At 44.8% G+C, this 17,823-nt stretch overlaps 1 protein-coding gene across 11 annotated transcripts in view; it reads left to right on the top strand.

The window, feature by feature from the left end:
* The window catches only part of PML (PML nuclear body scaffold), a 40,783-nt gene that overhangs the window by 792 nt on the left and 22,168 nt on the right, over positions 1–17,823 (top strand). For all 11 annotated transcript variants that reach the window (XM_008708492.2, XM_008708502.2, XM_008708496.2 and 8 more), the window contains exon 2: positions 1,423–1,889. In XM_008708492.2, coding sequence (XP_008706714.1) covers positions 1,423–1,889 — 467 coding nt within the window. The remainder of the gene's footprint in view (positions 1–1,422; positions 1,890–17,823) is intronic.

Here is a 17,823-nt window from a genome sequence, read left to right as displayed (position 1 = left end):
CCCCCCCCCCCCCCCCCCCCCCGCAAGGGGCTTACTAGGTCCTCCTCCTGGAAGTTTGCCTCAGTCTTCTCCCGGACAAACTCCCCAGCTGCCCTTCTCCCCCAAAGGAGCTGCTTACATCCCTTGCTCTATGTTCTCCCAGGCCCTTTGGCTCCCCTTCATGAAAGCACCCTCTTTCAGGAACTTTTATTACTTGCATTATTACAACTAGGAGTAATATTACTTAATTATTAACACTCCTCATGTGCCAGGTACTGTATTAAGCGCTTTTTATTTTATTTTTTTTTTTGCTGTAAAATATCCATAACATAAAATTTACCATGTTTTTAAAGATTTTATTTTTTGTAAGTAATCTCTACTCCCAGTGTGGGGCTCGAACTTACAGCCCAGAGATCAAGCGTTGCATGCTCCCCCGACTGAGCCAGCCAGGCGCCCCAAAAACGTCACCATTTTTAAGCGTACATTTCAGCAGCATTAAATACATTCACAATGTTGGGTAACCATCACCACCATCTATTTCCAGAATTTTTTTTCATCATCCCCAACAGAAACTGTACTCCATAGGCGGTAGGTAGCTCCTTATTTCCTCTTTGTCACAGTTGCTGGTAACCTCTACACTACTTTCTGTTGCTGTGGATTTCTAATCCAGATGTCCTGTAAGTGGACCATGCAATACTTATCCTTTTGTGTTTGGCTTGTTTTGCTTAGCATAATGTCTTCAAGGTTCTCATAGCATGTATAAGAATGGCCTTCCTTTTCATTTTATGTATGTATGTATGTATGTATTTACTGGTAAAGATTTTCTTCTTAAGTAACCTACGCCCAACGTGGGGCTTGAACTCACAAGCCCAAGATCGAGTCACATGCTCCACCAACGGAGACAGCCACTTTTGTTTATCCATTCATCTACTGATGGACACTTGGGTTGTTTCTACCTTGTGGCTTTTGTGCAGAGCGGTGCTTTGAACATGGGTGTACAAGTATCTGGGTACTTGTTTTCAGTTATTTTGGGAAATATATCTAGGAGTGAAATTGCCGGGTTATATGGTAGTCCTCTGTTTCACTTTTTGAGGGGCCACCAAACCACATTAAGCACTTTATGTGCTGTTACAGGAGACACACTTAATGGAGCTCCCTTCTAAACCGAGTCCCAGGAAGGCAGGGATTTAGCCTATCCATCCGTGGATCTCAGGGCCTAGTCCTGTGTCTTATGGGAAGTAGATGCCCAGTACGTTGTGGAGTGAGAGCAGGAAGGCCTGAGTAAGTGGGGGAGTGTGGTCCTGGTAAGCCAGGTTTTGTATCATCCAGCGACTGCGTGGAATGGAATATGGAGTCCCACTCCCACCTCCAGCCTCGGGAGCCGGTCTGGTGGGTGGGGGCTCCTGGATTTCAGGCCTCACCCCCACCTCTCTGGTCCCCCAGCAAGCCTTTGAGGAGGAGTTCCAGTTCCTGCGCTGCCAGGGCTGCCAGGCAGAAGCCAAGTGCCCCAAGCTGCTGCCTTGTCTGCACACGCTGTGCTCGGGATGCCTGAAGGCGCCGGACATGCGGTGCCCGATCTGCCAGGCGCCCGGGCCCCCAGGCGCTGACTCACTGGCCCTGGATAACGTCTTCTTCGAGAGTCTACAGCGGCGCCTGTCGGTGTACAGGCAGATCGTGGACGCGCAGGCCGTTTGCGCCCGCTGCAAAGAATCTGCGGACTTCTGGTGTTTCGAGTGCGAGCAGCTCTTCTGTGCCAAGTGCTTCGAGGCGCACCAGTGGTTCCTCAAGCACGAGGCCCGGCCCCTGGCGGAGCTCCGTAGCCAGTCGGTGCGGGAGTTCCTAGATGGCACGCGCAAGACCAACAACATCTTCTGCTCCAACCCCAACCATCGTCCCCCGATGCTGACGAGGTGAGCCCGCCGGCCCAGGGTGGGGTGGCACATCCGAGAGCCGGGTAGAAGGTGAGGTGAGCAGAGATCCAAAGAGTCACACAGCGGGGAATGTGGGGTAAGGAGCTTCTGGGGTCTTGCAAGTCAGTGTGTGGTCCGCAGACTAGCAGCATCTGGGGCCGTGACCAGTTTATGTTATCCCATGCGAATGGATAGTAATCGTTAACAGTTTCTCCCTGTAATAAATAATGCTGCAGAATCATCTTTACACACTTATCCAGTAATTTCTGCAGGGTGAATTTTGAACATGCCATTGCATTGCAGGGGTATAAAAATTTTACTCTTCTATACATGTTACCAAACTGCCCTTTAGAAAGTCTTACAGTGGAATTTTCCGTGGCATGGCCATGGAGTGTGGGTATATGGTTAGATTCTCAATGAGATGCAGGTAGTTTCTGAAAAGTCAAAACCATAGCACCGTGCTATCTCAGAATGTCTGTATGGAAAAAAAATTGAATCCACTTAAAGTTATTTTTATTGAACAGCAAAGGATTTTAATTCAGTATTTTTGATAATACATTTGTATGGTTCAAAAAATTACACAGTTTGTAAAGAGAGGGGGCAAAGGCTCCATTTCACTCTGCCCCCATCGGCTTAATCCCTGCCACTTCTCCCTCCCCCATTCACAGTTCATCATTGTTACCAGTTTTGAATGTCTCCAGGGTTTCTTTGTGAATATATGCACAGGTAGGGGTATATAGTCTTATAAAGTCTAAGTTTCCCCTTTTTAGCCAAAAAGGTTAGCATACCTGTGTGAACTCTTCCCGATCTCAACAGATTGCTCCTGTAAGGTTCTTAGGGGTGCTCCTTGGGGATTTGTGTAGCTAAGTTATTCTTTGCCCATTGGGGACACACTCAGAGCTGCATTCTTCCTAAAACTGAGTGTGGCTTGCTTCCTGCTCGACTTTTACCACCTGCTCTACCAGAATGCCTTTCCAGCACATTCCTCAACAGACAGACATCAAAATTGGGATTTTCTCATTTGTTGTTAAGATTCAGATTTAGTGGCTTTTTATATGTTTATTGGCCCTTGTTTTTTTCTTTCATTCGTGAATTGCCTATTTAGGCCCTTTGCCTGTTTGGGTTTTTTTCGTCAAGAAATTAGTCTGTAATTTCAAGAGCCACTAACAGTGCAAACGTTTTCTCCTTTCCACCTTTGTCGTTTCATTTCCTGTGAGGGATCATGTTTAAGTTTTTCGTTTTGTAGAATCCAGCTCATTCGTCTCTTCCTGAATGGTGTCCTGCTTTGATCATTCTAGGAGAGATTTTTTTTTCCCGCAGGCAAATGTTAAAAATATTTTCTTATATTCTGTTTTAATAATCTCATGGTTTTATGTTTCTAATTGAATCTTTAATTCGTATGGAATTTATTTTTCTTTGTGGTATAAAGTAGGATTCCTCACTTTACTTTTCTCATGGAGAGCTGGTTCTCTCAACAACTTTTATTGGATAATCCACTCTTGCCTTCATCTCAGATGCCCTTTTCATCCTGTGCTAAATGCCCAAATAATCACGGGTATGTTTGTAAATATCTGTTCTGTGCTGGTGATCTGACTGTTCCTGTGCTAATCCTTACTGCCATAGGGAATTCCGTAGGGCAAATTCCCATTCTTCTCCAGAAGTGATTTTGCTTTTCTTATGTTCTTACAGTTGATGCAGTTTCAGAATTTACATATTCATTGGGATTTTGATTGAAATTGTCTTAAATCTGGGGAGAGTTGTCCTCATCTTTGGTTATATCTTTTGAGTTTTATATTTTATGGACATACCTCTTGAACTTTTAAATTATAGTTAAATTCATAATACTTAATGACCCTGTGAATAAAATCTTTTTCCATTACCATTTCTAGCTGGTTATCATTAACATCCTCTAATTCTCTTTTATTATATTAGCCATCTGATTGAGCTCTTTTATTCTTGTAAGTTTTTCCAATTGATTCTTTTGGATTTCCTAGGTCAACAAATCGTGTCATCTGCAAATAATAAGAACTTTTTTCTCGCCAGGATTTACACTTGTTACCCCCCTGTAGCTTTGTTTTATTAACTAGAACCGTCAGAACAATACTGAAGAGTGAGAGGAAGTGGTTAGAAAAGGCAACTTAAAAAAAAGAAAAGAAAAGAAAAGAAAAGGCAACTTTATCTTATTCCTAGCTTTCATGAGAGTTTTGCTTATTTACTACGCTGTTTATTATTGGCTTCCTCAGATAATTTTACAAAATCACATTCATTAAGTTGCCTCCCACTTCTAGCTTAAGAGTTTTTTGTGGCTGCTATGTTTATTTTTAACTCAGGGATGGGTGTTCTTTGGGATTCTATGAAGGTGTCCTTTGACCTTTCAGTGCGATGAATTAGATAGCAGTGATTCTTTATGTCGAGGCATTTTTTTTTTTAAAGATTTTATTTGTTTATTCGACAGAGAGAGACACAGCCAGCGAGAGAGGGAACACAAGCAGGGGGAGTGGGAGAGGAAGAAGCAGGCTCATAGTGGAGGAGCCTGATGTGGGGCTCGATCCCGTAATGGCCAGGATCACGCCCTGAGCCAAAGGCAGAGGCTTAACCGCTGTGCCACCCAGGCGCCCCTCGAGGCATTTTTTTGACTCACAGGAGGAAAAACCCTATTTGGTCCTAATATACTATTATTTTAATTCATAGCTAGATTCCATTCAGTGCTGTTTTATTTTGGCTATTATCTATATTTATAAATGGGATCAATTTTTATGAATATTTATGATCTCTTTCAAGGTTTTTGACCTATTTTATACTAATCTCTTTCAGTGAATTTGTAAGCTTTTTTTTACATGGTAAACACACACACGCACACACACACACACACACATACACACAGATTGCTTAGGACAGTGCCTGGCACATATTAAGTACTAAGTCAGCGTTAAATTCCTATTCTTATAATTGCTCTGCTCTGCTCTAGAACAGCTAAAGAACATACATAGTTTGGGTTTATAGAAGTTTCTTGAGAAACTATCTGAAACTAGTACTTTTTTTGAAGAGTAGATTTTCTCCCTGGTATTGCTGTGTTATGGGTCTTGAGTCAGATTTTCTGGAAAATTTTCCCATTCATCCTGAGTTCTTAAAAATCTCCTTTATACCTCTCATGGTGCCCCCTTTCTTATTTCTAAGCAAGATGTTAGTAGCTTACAAGGAGTCTGATGTAGGGGTTGGAGTGGGTTCCTCTCTAGGTACAATGGGCAAGGCTGGTCCAGCCAAGAGGGCAGGATTCCACTCCTTTGAGCAAGGTGGATGGCTTCAAAAATTGCGTAAAAATCATACACAGAGGGCCTTCTGGGTGGCTCAGCTGGTTGAGCGTCTGACTCTTGGTTTGGGCTCAGGTCATGATCTTGGGGTCGTGGGATCGAGCCTGCGGTCAAGGTAGAGTCTGCCTGGCATTCTCTCTCTCCTTTTCCTTCTGCCCCTCCCACCCCCCACCCCCACTTGTGCTCGCAGGGGCGCACGCTCTTTCTCTCTCTCTCTAAGTAAAAAACTAAAATATTTTTTAAAAAATTACATATAGACACTCACAATTCACATTGTTTCACAATTTGCCAGTGGTTACTGGAAACCCTCAACTTCTGTTTTCTGCACAAAACTTCAGTGCCATAAATAACCGACAGCTTTCTTCAGGTCACAGTGCAGTAATAAACCACTCCATCCTTTGACGCAGAGCCGAGTTAGGACTCAGGTTGGGAAGCAGCACCGGAGGTGGCTTTAGACTTAGAACTCAGCCTGGGAGTGTCTGCCCTGGGGCCACTGGCATCCATCGATCGATTGCCATTTCCATGGAGTACATTTTTTCAGCCTACTTCCTCCTATGTGGCAGGCCGACCGCTAGGCACTGGGGTATCGCTATGAACAGATACAGCTTGGCGCTCTGTGAGGTCACAGTCTGGTAGAAGAACCAGATCTGCAACTAGCCCTCAAGGCTGTCAACTGCCAACAGGAAACCTACTCACCCTGAGCTTGTGTGATTTCACCCTGTCCTCTACCTTGCGCTTCCTTGCTCGTATCTCTGCCCGGCACAGGGCTCACAGCGGTGTCTGGGCTCTGTCAGTTGTTAAGGGCAGAAAGCAGGAGGAGCGCAGGCACAAAAGCGAGTCGTCTAGAAAAGACATTGGCTGGGGGAGGCAGCTTCCAGGAGGGTGTCACATTTAGCCTGATACGTAAGAAAGGACAAATGGCATGGGGGGCAGGGTGGGGTGGGCCAGCAGCAGGTACAAAGGCAGAGGCACCAGCAAGTCTGCTGCATTTCAGGAATAAAGGGTATGCCTGAAGGCAGGGGCTGGGAGGGGGAGCTGGAGGCAGACATGGGGGGCTTGGAGTTAGGACTCTCTCTTTTCATTTCTGGGACGTAGAATGTTCTCAGCTTGCTCTTTCTTCATGCAGTCCTTGTTTTACCAGTGAATGGCCTATAGAACGTACTTTGAAGGGGACCCTGGAGGGGTTCTGTGGGAAGCCACTGATGGGTATTAAGGTAGAGGGTGGGAGGGTCAGATTCTCTCTCTGCACTGTGGTTCGGTGAAGCCGGTAGGTTTGGGAGACAGGAGGCCAGCATTTGTTTGTTTGTCTGCATGCTTATTTACATTTCACCCCATTCCACAAAGAATTTGAGGAGATTGACCACCATACTGTTGGGTATATGCACCCAGCAGAGACTGAAGCAAAGAATCTGCACCAGGGGAAAGGGAGCCCCATTAGGAGATGGAGGCCGTGGTCCGGGTGGGATGAGGCCTGCAAGAATGCGGAGGGGGAAGGCTGGGGAAAAGGCCCAAATCTCACACTCCCAGGGCCTGCCTGACCTGGACGTCAGGGGGACTGCCAGCCTTTCCATCATGTGTATTTGGGAGTGCTGGGGAGTGCCTTCCACCCAAGAGTATTATGGGTCTAGGACAGCAGGTGGAGCTGAGACCCATATCTGGGTGTCAGATCCCAAAGCTTGGCTGGACGGGGTAGGGGAATTAGTTCAGAGCCATCAAAGCTTGTAGCCAGAAAGCATTTGAATTAGTTGAGCGGAAAAAACAAAAGACCTATTAATCCAGTTTGAAAGGTGTGATGAGATCATATACTGGGGATAGAGTTCCCAAGACCGGAAGTTGGAATGATTCACGACGGGTCAGGGAGAAGCAGGCTGGACAGCCCAGGGGAAGGTCCAGGGCAGAGGCGGACAGCGTGCAGTGGCAGAGCTGGTGGCAAGGAAGGGCTGCTAAGTGAGAAGGAAATGGAAAAGACATCCTGATGGGCCATCCTGATGAAAGCCAGATGCCACAGGTGCCAACTCTAAGAAGCCCCCTTGACCTCATGAACGAAGCCAGGTGCTTCCCGAAAGTTTGCACCACAGGTGTCTGGCTGGCCTAGTCCCGGCCCTGCCTGGGCCTTCCCGGTACCCTCTGTAGGAGTTACCAGTAAATTGCATCTTCTTGGGGATTGATGATCTTACTGGGATTGAGAGCTGGTCCAGGAGCACCACATGGACAGGAGGAAGGCTCCTGCCAGGAGTTAGGACACAGTCAAATAATCCATTTCTAAGTTTTTCTATGAACTCACCAAGGGACTTGTTTTCATCGTCAAGAGCAACTGCTTTTCATTTCATGGTGGCAGGTGGGGTGGAGGGGGGGAGCTCGAAGGTAGATTTGGTTGAATGTGTGGATAAAAGGACATGCGAGCTGAACCTTGCGGAGGGTTGTCTGTATGAGTTCCAACTGAAACAAATGTGTAAATCAGTAACAAATTTTTATCTCGTGGCTTAAGCGAAAATGAATGAATGGCTTCTGTAAGAGGTGAAGAGGGCTGTGGCTGGCTTCTGACCCTACTTGATTAGATATTCAAATTTTGGCACCAGGACCTATTTTCTCTGTATTTCTGGGGCCATGGCTTTCCTCCAAGTCAGCTCCATTCACAGAAGGCTTTCTCCCTACGGCGTGCCAGGTGATTACAGCAGCTCCAGAGGCCCTTGTAGGCACCCTCATCCTCAAATCCAGCAGGAGGGAGCAAGAATTGCTTCCCGAATTCTAGGCCTAGTTTGAGTGTGTTTCTGACTGGATCAGCTACCTGTCTGTGCAGGAAACAGGTTTGAAGCCAGCCTCCAGTGAAGCTCCCCAACCCCTTGGCACCTGGGCAGTCCCTTTCCAACAGAAGCATTCCCTTTTCCTGTCTGGGCAGAGACGGGCACTTCTGGTTGGAGTTAATATACATATTGTTAATATAAAAGTACTTGCCTGTCTTTTGAGCTGTTTTTTCCTGGGTTGTCATCTTAATTCTCATACCTTCTTGAAAGATTATTGAGGAACAGAACTGTTGCCATTGTACAAATGAGGCAAGAGGCCAGTGCGTTAATGGGAGCTAACCCAAATAGGAGAGCTTGTCCGAGCCAAGGCCTGAACGGGTGCAGGGTTTCCTGACTGCAAACTATGTGTGCCTTTCCTGGCACTGCTGGCCTCTCCGTTCAGCCAGTCCTCACCTCACAACCAGGCTGCAGTGCAAAAAAGGAGTCTGCAAGTTGCTTGTTTAGAACTCAGAGTGTTTTTTTTCCCTCAGAAGTGGATTATTAAAAGGAAGCATGCTACTGAAGCAGTAATAAATTTAATTTCCCTTGACTTTAACAAAAGCAGAAGATACTGAAATAAAATTGGACTTACTGAACTTCAAAGAAATATTTCTTCATCCTAAAATGTTTCCTGAAATACCTAAGAGTAAAAAAAATATATATATATATTGCTGATACATTAAAGAGGTTGGAGTCATTATAGTTTGTTCTTAATGAAACACTTCCGTTTTAGACAGTAGTAATGGAGTCTCTGCTGAAAGAGATCAGAATGGCCCACTCCCATCTACCTATCTTGGTTCTGTTAAGATGGCTCTCGTGCATGGCCCTGGCCCTTGTACTTTGGCACTCCTTCTTGCAAATCCTTTATTTTGATTCAGCTCTTAATTGGATGGATGTTGTCAATAAGCAGTCCAAATTTCTAGAGTCTCTTGGTATTGAAAACGTCTATCAGTTGCCGTTCTATTTGAATGATACCTTCGCTGGGTATAATATATCTGGGTCACACTGTTGCCTATAGAATTTTGTAGACTGCTGCGTTCTCTTCCAGCATCAAATGTTCATGAGGAGAGGCCTGAGGCCAAATTTATTTCCTTTTTCTGTCTTGATACCTAAAGATATTTTCATTCTTGAAGTTTATTAATTTAACCAAACTGTGCTGGTGTTGAGCATTTTGTATCAAATTATTCTGGAACCCGGCAGGCTCCTTCAACCAAAAAATTCTGTTTATTTCAGAGGGCCTGGGTGGCTCAGTCAGTTAAGCATCTGACTCTTCATTTCAGTTCAGGTCATGATCTCGTGGTAATGAGATTGAGCCCCACGTCGGCCTCCAAATCAGCGTGGAGTCTGCTTGGGATTCTTCCCCTTTCCCTCTGTTCCTCCCCCTGCTCATGCATTTCTCCCTCTCCCTCTCTCTCTCTCTCTCTCTCTCGTAAATAAATAAACAAAATCTTAGAAAAGAAAATATAATCCTTCTCTTTATTTCAGTGAAATTTTCTTACTCGTTCTCTTTTTTCCTTTTTCTTTTCCTCTTCATTTTCCTCTTTTTCCTCTATCACCATCACTATTACGATTTTTAATTATTTCCAGGTTTTTCCAATTCGTAATCTTAACAGTATTACTACAGTTTGGGGGGAACTGATTTATTTAATGATCACCGAATGAGTAATGAAGATCAGAACCACATGTGCATTCAGGGTTACATAAAATCATTTTGTACACGTGCTGATGGAAGTACTTGGACTGTCAACAGTGTTTGCCGCACATAAGGAGTTACTGCCTGTGTTCTGTTTTACCAGCTTCTATTAACATTTAATGATTAACTTTAGTCTTTGAATTTTGTAACAAATTCCTGCTTTGGCGTCTTTTACAACTTGGATTTGTTCTGCCAAAGCTGTTGGAGTTCAGGATCGGTATGACTGAGTAGAAGAGCTGCCTCTTTGTACCATATGTCACTGCACTCATAGAGTATTAAGTTATTGCTAGCTTAATCATCAAATAGTGTTTTTCTCATTCATGGCTTTAATTAATTGATTCTTTTAGCTATTTCCATCTCTTTTGCCATCTCCTTTACTGAAATTAGATCAGATATAAAGACATATTTATTTATTTGTGAAAGAGAGCACTCGCGAGGGAGAGTGTGTGTACATGCAGGGGGAGGGGCAGAGGGTGACTGAGCCGAAACCAAGCATCGGATGCCCAACCAGCTAAGCCACTCGGGCACCCCGAATTGGATCAGATTTAAATAGTTTGACGATCACTGTGCTTGTCCGTGTGATAAACCTTGTCTTGTTGTCATGCAGCATTCCCTGGCACGTAAATTCCTATCTCATCCATGTTCACTAGTATTCAATACTGTATAATTATAGTGCATTATTATAAAACTCAGTGAATTCCCCCAGGTTATCTAACATTATTCCAAAAATTGACTCTCCTTTATTAACATTTAACTCATGTGATGGTTTAAAAATGTCTTAAACATTAAAATTAAAAAAAAAGAAAGAAGGGGGTAAACAGAAGGGGGAATGAAGCATGAGAGACTATGGACTCTGGGAAACAAACTGAGGGCTTCAGAGGGGAGGGAGGTGGGGGAATGGGATAGACCGGTGATGGGTAGTAAGGAGGGCACGTATTGCATGGTGCACTGGGTGTTATACGCAAGTAGTGAATCATGGAACTTTACATCAGAAACCAGGGATGTACTGTATGGTGACTAACATAATATAATAAAAAAAATTTTTTTTTAATTAAAAAAAAAATAAAAAAATTAAAAGCTAAAAAAATAATTAAAAAAATAAATAAAAATGTCTTGCACTTAATACCGTTTTGACTGTACTTCTGAGGGGTGCCCTTGTCATCATCTCAGTGTATGATGCTTATCACATTTATTTTTATTTTTTTCATTTTTTTTAAGGATTTTGTTTATTCATTTGAGAGAGAGAGAGCACAAGCAGGGGGAGAGGCAGAGAGAGAGGGAGAAGCAGACTCCCCGCTGAGCAGGGAGCCCGATGCAGGACTCTATCCCAGGACCCTGAGATCATGACCTGAGCCGAAGGCAGACGCTTAACCATCTGAGCCACCCAGGCGCCCCAGTGATCATCACATTTTAGAAATACCATAATGGTGGCACTGGGAAGGGTTGATTGGAGAGACCAGAGGCAGGGAGGCCTTAGGGGACAGTGCCAAAAGAGGGAAGTGGTGACTGAGGCTAGAACAAAGGTGGTAGCAATGGGAACTGATGGGACAAATTTAGGAACCAGGACTCTACCCTGAGTGCCTTTACATCCTAGCGCCAGGCCTGCATATAGTTGGTACCTAATAATCTTTTTTTGGGTAAATGAAAGGAACCAACCAAAATTAATAATAAGTTGTTGAAGTTGGAGGGGGGCATTCTCCTTGGTCTCTGGCTTGAGTGGCCTTTCAGTGGTAGTGCCGTTCACTGCCATAAACAGGGCAGGGACGTGGCTTCTCCGAACACGGTCCAGCGTGGGTATGCCAGCCCTCCGACTTGGAGCAGGGACTGCCTGGAAACGAGTGGGAAGGAAAAGCACTAACTTCATCATTCTCCAGTGTGGGGTCGGCGTAAGACGACAGTGTGAAACAGACAAGGCTTTCTCCTCTCACCTTTCCTTGCTGCTGCTTTTCTAGTATCTTCCTCTCTGAGCCCTCGGGTTCTCCCATCTCTGCCACCACCTTCTCCACCAGTGAGTGGTTGGAGGAGGGGAGGTCATCAGGAATAATGCTTTCACACTCGGTATCCCAGGCTCCGCAATTACCCAGCTCCTCTCCCGGCTTCAGAGATCTTTCCTCGACTCTGTTCGCGGGCAGAGAGCAGGAAACCAGTCTGATTAAATGCATTCACACTCCTGTGTAAATGACTGATGGGCGCCTTCACTTGGCCTCTAGCTTATCATTTGAATCTACAGGGGAGGCTGCTGCTTTTGCTGCTCCACCAAAGTGAAAGCTCCCCGCCGCTCTGGGGGAGGGAGGGAGGGAGGGTGGTAGAGGCGAGAGTTTTTCAGTTGCCATTCAGCAAAGCCGAGCCCTGCCCTGGAGTCCTGCTCTGGAGCCAGCTCTCCTCCACAGGTCCCATTTTCATAGCATGTTTGCTTTCCGCATGTCCAGGCTACCCAGTTTCCTAGAACAGTGGGAGTGGCATGCCTCTGTGGTCTCTGCAGGAGGCGTGGCTGCACTGGAGTGGCCTGACCACAGTGGGAAGGGGGCAGCCCAGAGACCACACTCAGTGTGATGTTGCCTTTGTGCGTTTCCAGTGGGATGTTTGAGGCTGAGAGGTTCGCGCACCAATAGCAGGGCTATCCCTGCTGTATGTACGCGTGTAGTTAACGCCTCCCCTTCTTCCATGGTTCCAGAATGTCCAGTGTGGAGCTGGCACTATGCAGGTGACTTCACATCCACCAGCCCATCTTTGTCCTTGCAACAGTCTATGAGAGGTGTCCTTACCAGCCCTATAGATGGGGAAGCTACGACTCTAGAGAGAGAAAGTCATCTACTCAAGGCCGTGTCGCTTGGAATCGGAAGGGCTCAGATTGAGGCCCAAGGCTGTCCACCTCCAGAACCCATACCCTTCCTGCTGTCCCATGGCCTTTGGCACAGCAATTCAGACATGGGCAGCTTTCAGATGGGGAGACTGAGAACCCAGGAAACGTGTGGAGGCTTTTATTAAGATATCAACAACATAGTTCACTGAACAGTCATAAACGGGTAAGCGAAGCAATCCATCTCAGGGAGGAAGAGGAAGAGCTTTGTAATTCCTAGATGGAATGTTTTTGAGGTCTCCATTGCCTCCCAGTTAAAGTCCAAACTCCTTCACTTCGAGTGATTATGGAAATTTTTGGAAGATCTAAATAGATAAAAGGGGGAGGGAGGGAGAAAGAGAAAGAAGTAACTAACTCCCATGAATACAGACTGTTTCCTCTCCTTCTGGCAATCTCTATAATCATCTAAAACAAAACAAACAGCACGTAGCATTCCGGAACTTGCTTTTCTCATGATAGGAAGTTGTAAATGTCTTTTCAGAAAATACGTAGTTTTGAATTTTTAGGTAGTCGCAACTGTCGATTGTATGATCTCTTCCATTTCTTCGGTGGCTATAAGGTCTTTACCATCATAAGTAAATCGTCAACGATCATATCTTTATGGTGCCACGGTTTATATTTAACTCTGTGACCCATCAGAGTGTTGGAGTGTGTGATGTATGAAGCAAGCTCTAACTTGCTTTTTGCCCCCTGGTAGCCAGTTTTCTCCATCCCAGTTGTTGAATGGAATTGTTCAATGTCCATTAATGTGGGATGCTTTCTTTATGCCATAAACTGTCACATTCTTATAGATACCAGGGCCTATATGATCTGTTTTGCTGATCTTTCTTTTTCCTCTGAGACTAGCACCACACATACTCTTTTTTTTTTTTTTTTAAGATTTATTTATTTGGGAGAGAGAGTGTGTGTATTCGAGAAAGAGAGAGCATGTGCTTTGGGGGGAGGGGCAGAGGGAGAGGGAGAGAATCTTAAGCAGGCCCAGTGTGGATCCTGTCATGGGGCTCCATCTCACAGCCCTGAGATCATGAACTCAGCTGAATCCAAGAGTAGGATGCTTAAGCGACTGAGCCACCCAGGCGCCCCACACATACTCTTTTAAAAATGGTAGCTCTATCCTGTGTTATCTGGCAGAGAAAATTTCCCTTCCTGACACAGATTTCCCCCAAATTTCTTAACTATTTGATCTGTTTATTCCATCCTGTGAAATTTAGAATCAGTTGGTGAAGTTTCAAAATCTTATCTATAATTTGATTAAACTTGCCTTAAACCAGGATTCCTGGGTGGCTCAGTCTGTTCAGCGTCTGCCTTGGCCTCAGGTCATGATCCCAGGGTCCTGGGATCGAGCCTACACAGGGCTCCTTGCTCAGTGGTGAGCCTGCTTCTCCCTCTGCCTCTGCCACTCCCTCTGCTTGTGCTCGCTTGCTCTCTCTCACTCTCTCTCTCTGACAGGTGAATAAGTAAAATCTTAAAAAAATAATAAAAAAATAAAATTATCTTAAGCCTTTATATTAACTTGAGAAGAATTGATAACCATAATATTTAGCCTCTCCAACTGGGACCTTAGTACATTTTTCTGTTTTTTAGACTTTCTCTCTTAGTGGAGTTTTGTCTTTTTTTTCCATATGTATATTTTTTGCTAGAATTTTGTCTATGGGTTTTTTTTAAGCATTTGAAAATTGCTTTTTGTGAATGAGAGCGTGGAAGTTTTTTCCATATTTCTTTTCATTTGGATTGCTGGGATAGAATTAAGCAATGTTCTACTCCTAATTCTGGTGTATTCCAGCCACTTTCTGGAGCAACTTCTTATTAATTCTATGCTATTTTAGTTCATTCTTTTGAGTAGTCCAGGAGCAAACAACTGTCATTTTGCTTTAGAGCTATTCTTCTCTATGTCTGTGTTAAGTTCGGACTTTGGCCATGGAGCTCCTTGGGGGCACATGCCCACCTCGCCTTGCCTCCCACAAGGGGCCACACACACAGCTGGGGCTCAGTGAGTGTTCCTCGAGTGAGGGTGAAGGACTCCTAGGCCAAGGAACTCTGTCCTGGTCCCGGGTGGCAGCCCCTTGATGGGTCACTCCAGTTTATGGTCTGCCCCTCAGTCTTATCAGAAGGCTGGGGGCTTTCAGACCCAGGGCCCCTGATGCCGGCCAACCACCTCACAGAGATGCTGCTTCCAGCCAGTGGCGGAGCCACTCTCCCTAGGGAGACCCCATTTAGGGCAGACGGGGCTTAGGAATAGGGCCCAGCAGAGACTATGGTCAACCCAGAAGGTCTTGCTCTCCCGCCAGCCAGGCTACCCTACATGTACCCCTCCCAGGCTTGGAACACTCTTTCTAAAGAAGGGAGGCTAACTTCAGACTCAGCCCTTCCCATGGGTCCAAAGCAGGGAAAGTGACAGCAGGTTTTATTTAATTCCCCCTATTTCTACACGCTGTATAGTTGCCCACATTAATTAGTATTCTGTTGCTTCATTTAAAAAATAGGTAATACATTCACAAGGTTCAAACATGAAAGCAATCAAGAGATTTCATTTTAAAAAAATATATTTTAATGTAATCTCTACCCCGATGTGGGGCTCAGACTCACAACCCTGAGATCAAGAGTCACGCGCTCAACTGACCGACCCAGCCAGGCACCCCAAACATGGAAGCAATTTAAAAGGCTTACAGTGAAATGTCTCACTCCGCCTCTGCCCTGCCCCATCCATACCACTTTCATTAACTTGTGCATCCTTCTAAAATGTTTTTATTCGAATACAACCAAATGTGAATATATTCTTAACTTTTCTTCATTCTTACACAATAGGTGGCATCCTGTTGATTTTATTTATTTATTTATTTTTAAAAGATTATTTATTTATTTATTTATTTATGTATGTATTTGAGAGAGAGCATGAACAATGGGAGGGGCACAGAGAGAGGGAGCAGCAGACTCCCCGGCTGAGTAGGGAGCCCAGTTCAGGGCTCGATCCTGCGACCCTGCGATCATGACCTGAGCCAAAGGCAGACACTTAACCGACTAAGCCACCCAGGCACCCCAAGTTTTTTTATTTAAAATATACATTATAATAATTCAAATATTGAACACTCGTTGTATGCTAGTCACTATTCTAACCTTATATATATATTAACTCATTTAATCTTTCTGTTTCTCCTATTACTATCCTCATTTTGCCATGGAGATTTTTCCATATAAAGAGCTTCCTGGAGCTCTTACAGCTGCATAGCTTTCCACTGTATGGAACACATCCTGATTTATAAAACTCATTGCCTAGGGTTGTTTCTGTTCTTTGCTCTTACATACTGTTTTGCATTGTACAGATATTATCATGCCAGGGTAGAGATAGAGCTACAGAATAGATACGTAGAAGAGGGATTGCTGGGTCAGAGGATAAATGCATCGGTGATTTTGATGGCTATTGCCAAGCTGCCCTCTGCAGAGTTATTGGTTCTTTCCATAATCGCTCAGCATTTCTTGTTAATAGTATCATTGGTGAGTATTAATAGTACAGTCGATTACAGTCATCGAAGCCTTTGTTGAGAACATTTATGTAGGACTTGTCTCATTTGATCCTCGCATGATAACACTCCCATATGAGTTGGGGATTATCCCTGTTTTACAGATAAGAAACAAAGGTGCAAAGAGGTTAAGTGACTTGCCAAGGGCACAGAGCTGAGGTCAGATCCACATTTGCCTGGCTCTGCTTCAACTGCCGCTTACCTCAGTCCCCGGCCCTGCCTCGTGGTGATGGGTCTCTGTCACTTACATCAGATTTCCCCAGGCTGGAGGAGCTGAATGCTCTTGACCCAGTGGCAGCCCACATGCTTCCCTCACACTCTGGGCTCTCCAGGAAACCTCGGCTGGCCTGGAATAAGTGTCCTGTGTTTGATCAAGAGGTTCAAGCTCTGAGGCCGTGCCTTCTTGGGTGATTTGGGGAGGCTGAGAGCCGGCAAAGCCAAGGACCAGGGCCTGGTGCCACAATTTTGGAGTCAGGTTGACCAGCAGGGTCTCCACTGGCCGTTCCAGAACAAACCGATCTCATTAACTGAGGCAAAGTGGCTCCAGCTAAGTCCTTTCTCCTGGCCTCAGGTGGGCTATCACTGCTAATGAGAGTAAGTCACAGCAAACTTTCTGGGAAAGTGACTAACAGTATTTTTCCGGGACCGTTTGAAGAGGCAGCATTGCAGTGTCTCAGACCACAGACTTGAGCCAGGCCGTCTGGGGTTTTCTATTAGTTTCCTATCGCTGCTGTAACAAATTACCACGAATGTATCATTACATACCTCTGGAGGTCAGAAGTCAGAAACGGGTCTCACCGAGATAAAATTCAGGTGTCAGTAGGGCCGAGTTCCTTCTGGAGGCTCTTGGGGATAATCTGTTTTGCTTTTTCTGGCTTCTAGGGGTTCCCTACATTTCTTGGCTCATGGCCCCCTTCCATCTTCAAAGCCAGCAGGACAGCATCACAGGACCTCTGCTTCCATGATCACATCTTCCTCCTCACACCTGCCTGCCTCCCTCTCTTTGCTTATAAGGACCTCACCCAGATAATCCAGGGTAATCTTCCCATCCCGGATCCTTCACTTAGTCACATGTACTAGGTCCTTACCATCATACAATGTAACATACTCAGGTTCTGGGAACCAGTACATTATTCTGCCTACTCCAGTTCACCTCTGGACTCTATCACTTACTAACTGTGTGACCTTGGACAAGTTATTGTATCTCTTGTTTAGTGTCCTCATCCTTAAAATGGGGATATAATAATTCCTACTCTGTAGGAGCATTAGGAGGATTAAAAGGGTTGATATTTCTCAAATGTGTGTCTGACACAGTAAATGCTATGGAAGTGTCTGCTAGCTAAAATATATTAAAATATATTAAATAAAATAAATAAAAATATACACACTTTTTGATTTAGCATTCCTATTATTTGTAACCTATTTCATAGAAACAAAAACATCCATGTGTTAGGCCACATAAAGCATTGTCCATATTGGCAAAAACAAAACAAAACAAACAAACAACAAAAACAAAAAACCCCACAAATGTACAAATAGGAAATCACTGGAGTGCATGTGTGGCTCAATCAGTTAAGTGTCTGCCTTGGGCTCAGGTCATGGTCCTGGAGTCCCAGGATTGAGCTTCATGAGCCCTGCATCAGCCTCCCTGCTCAGTCTGTTTCTCCCTCTGCCCCTCACCCCGCTCGTGCTCTCTGTCTCGCACTCTGTCTCTCAAATAAATAAATGACATATTTAAAAATAAAAAAATAAACAAATGGGAAAACAGT

The sequence above is a fragment of the Ursus maritimus genome, unplaced genomic scaffold (assembly GCF_017311325.1).
Source record: "Ursus maritimus isolate PB19 unplaced genomic scaffold, ASM1731132v1 scaffold_27, whole genome shotgun sequence".
NCBI classification, from domain to species: domain Eukaryota; kingdom Metazoa; phylum Chordata; class Mammalia; order Carnivora; family Ursidae; genus Ursus; species Ursus maritimus.
The sequence above is the reverse complement of the archived record's forward strand: the minus strand, read 5'-3'. Positions and strand labels throughout refer to the sequence as shown.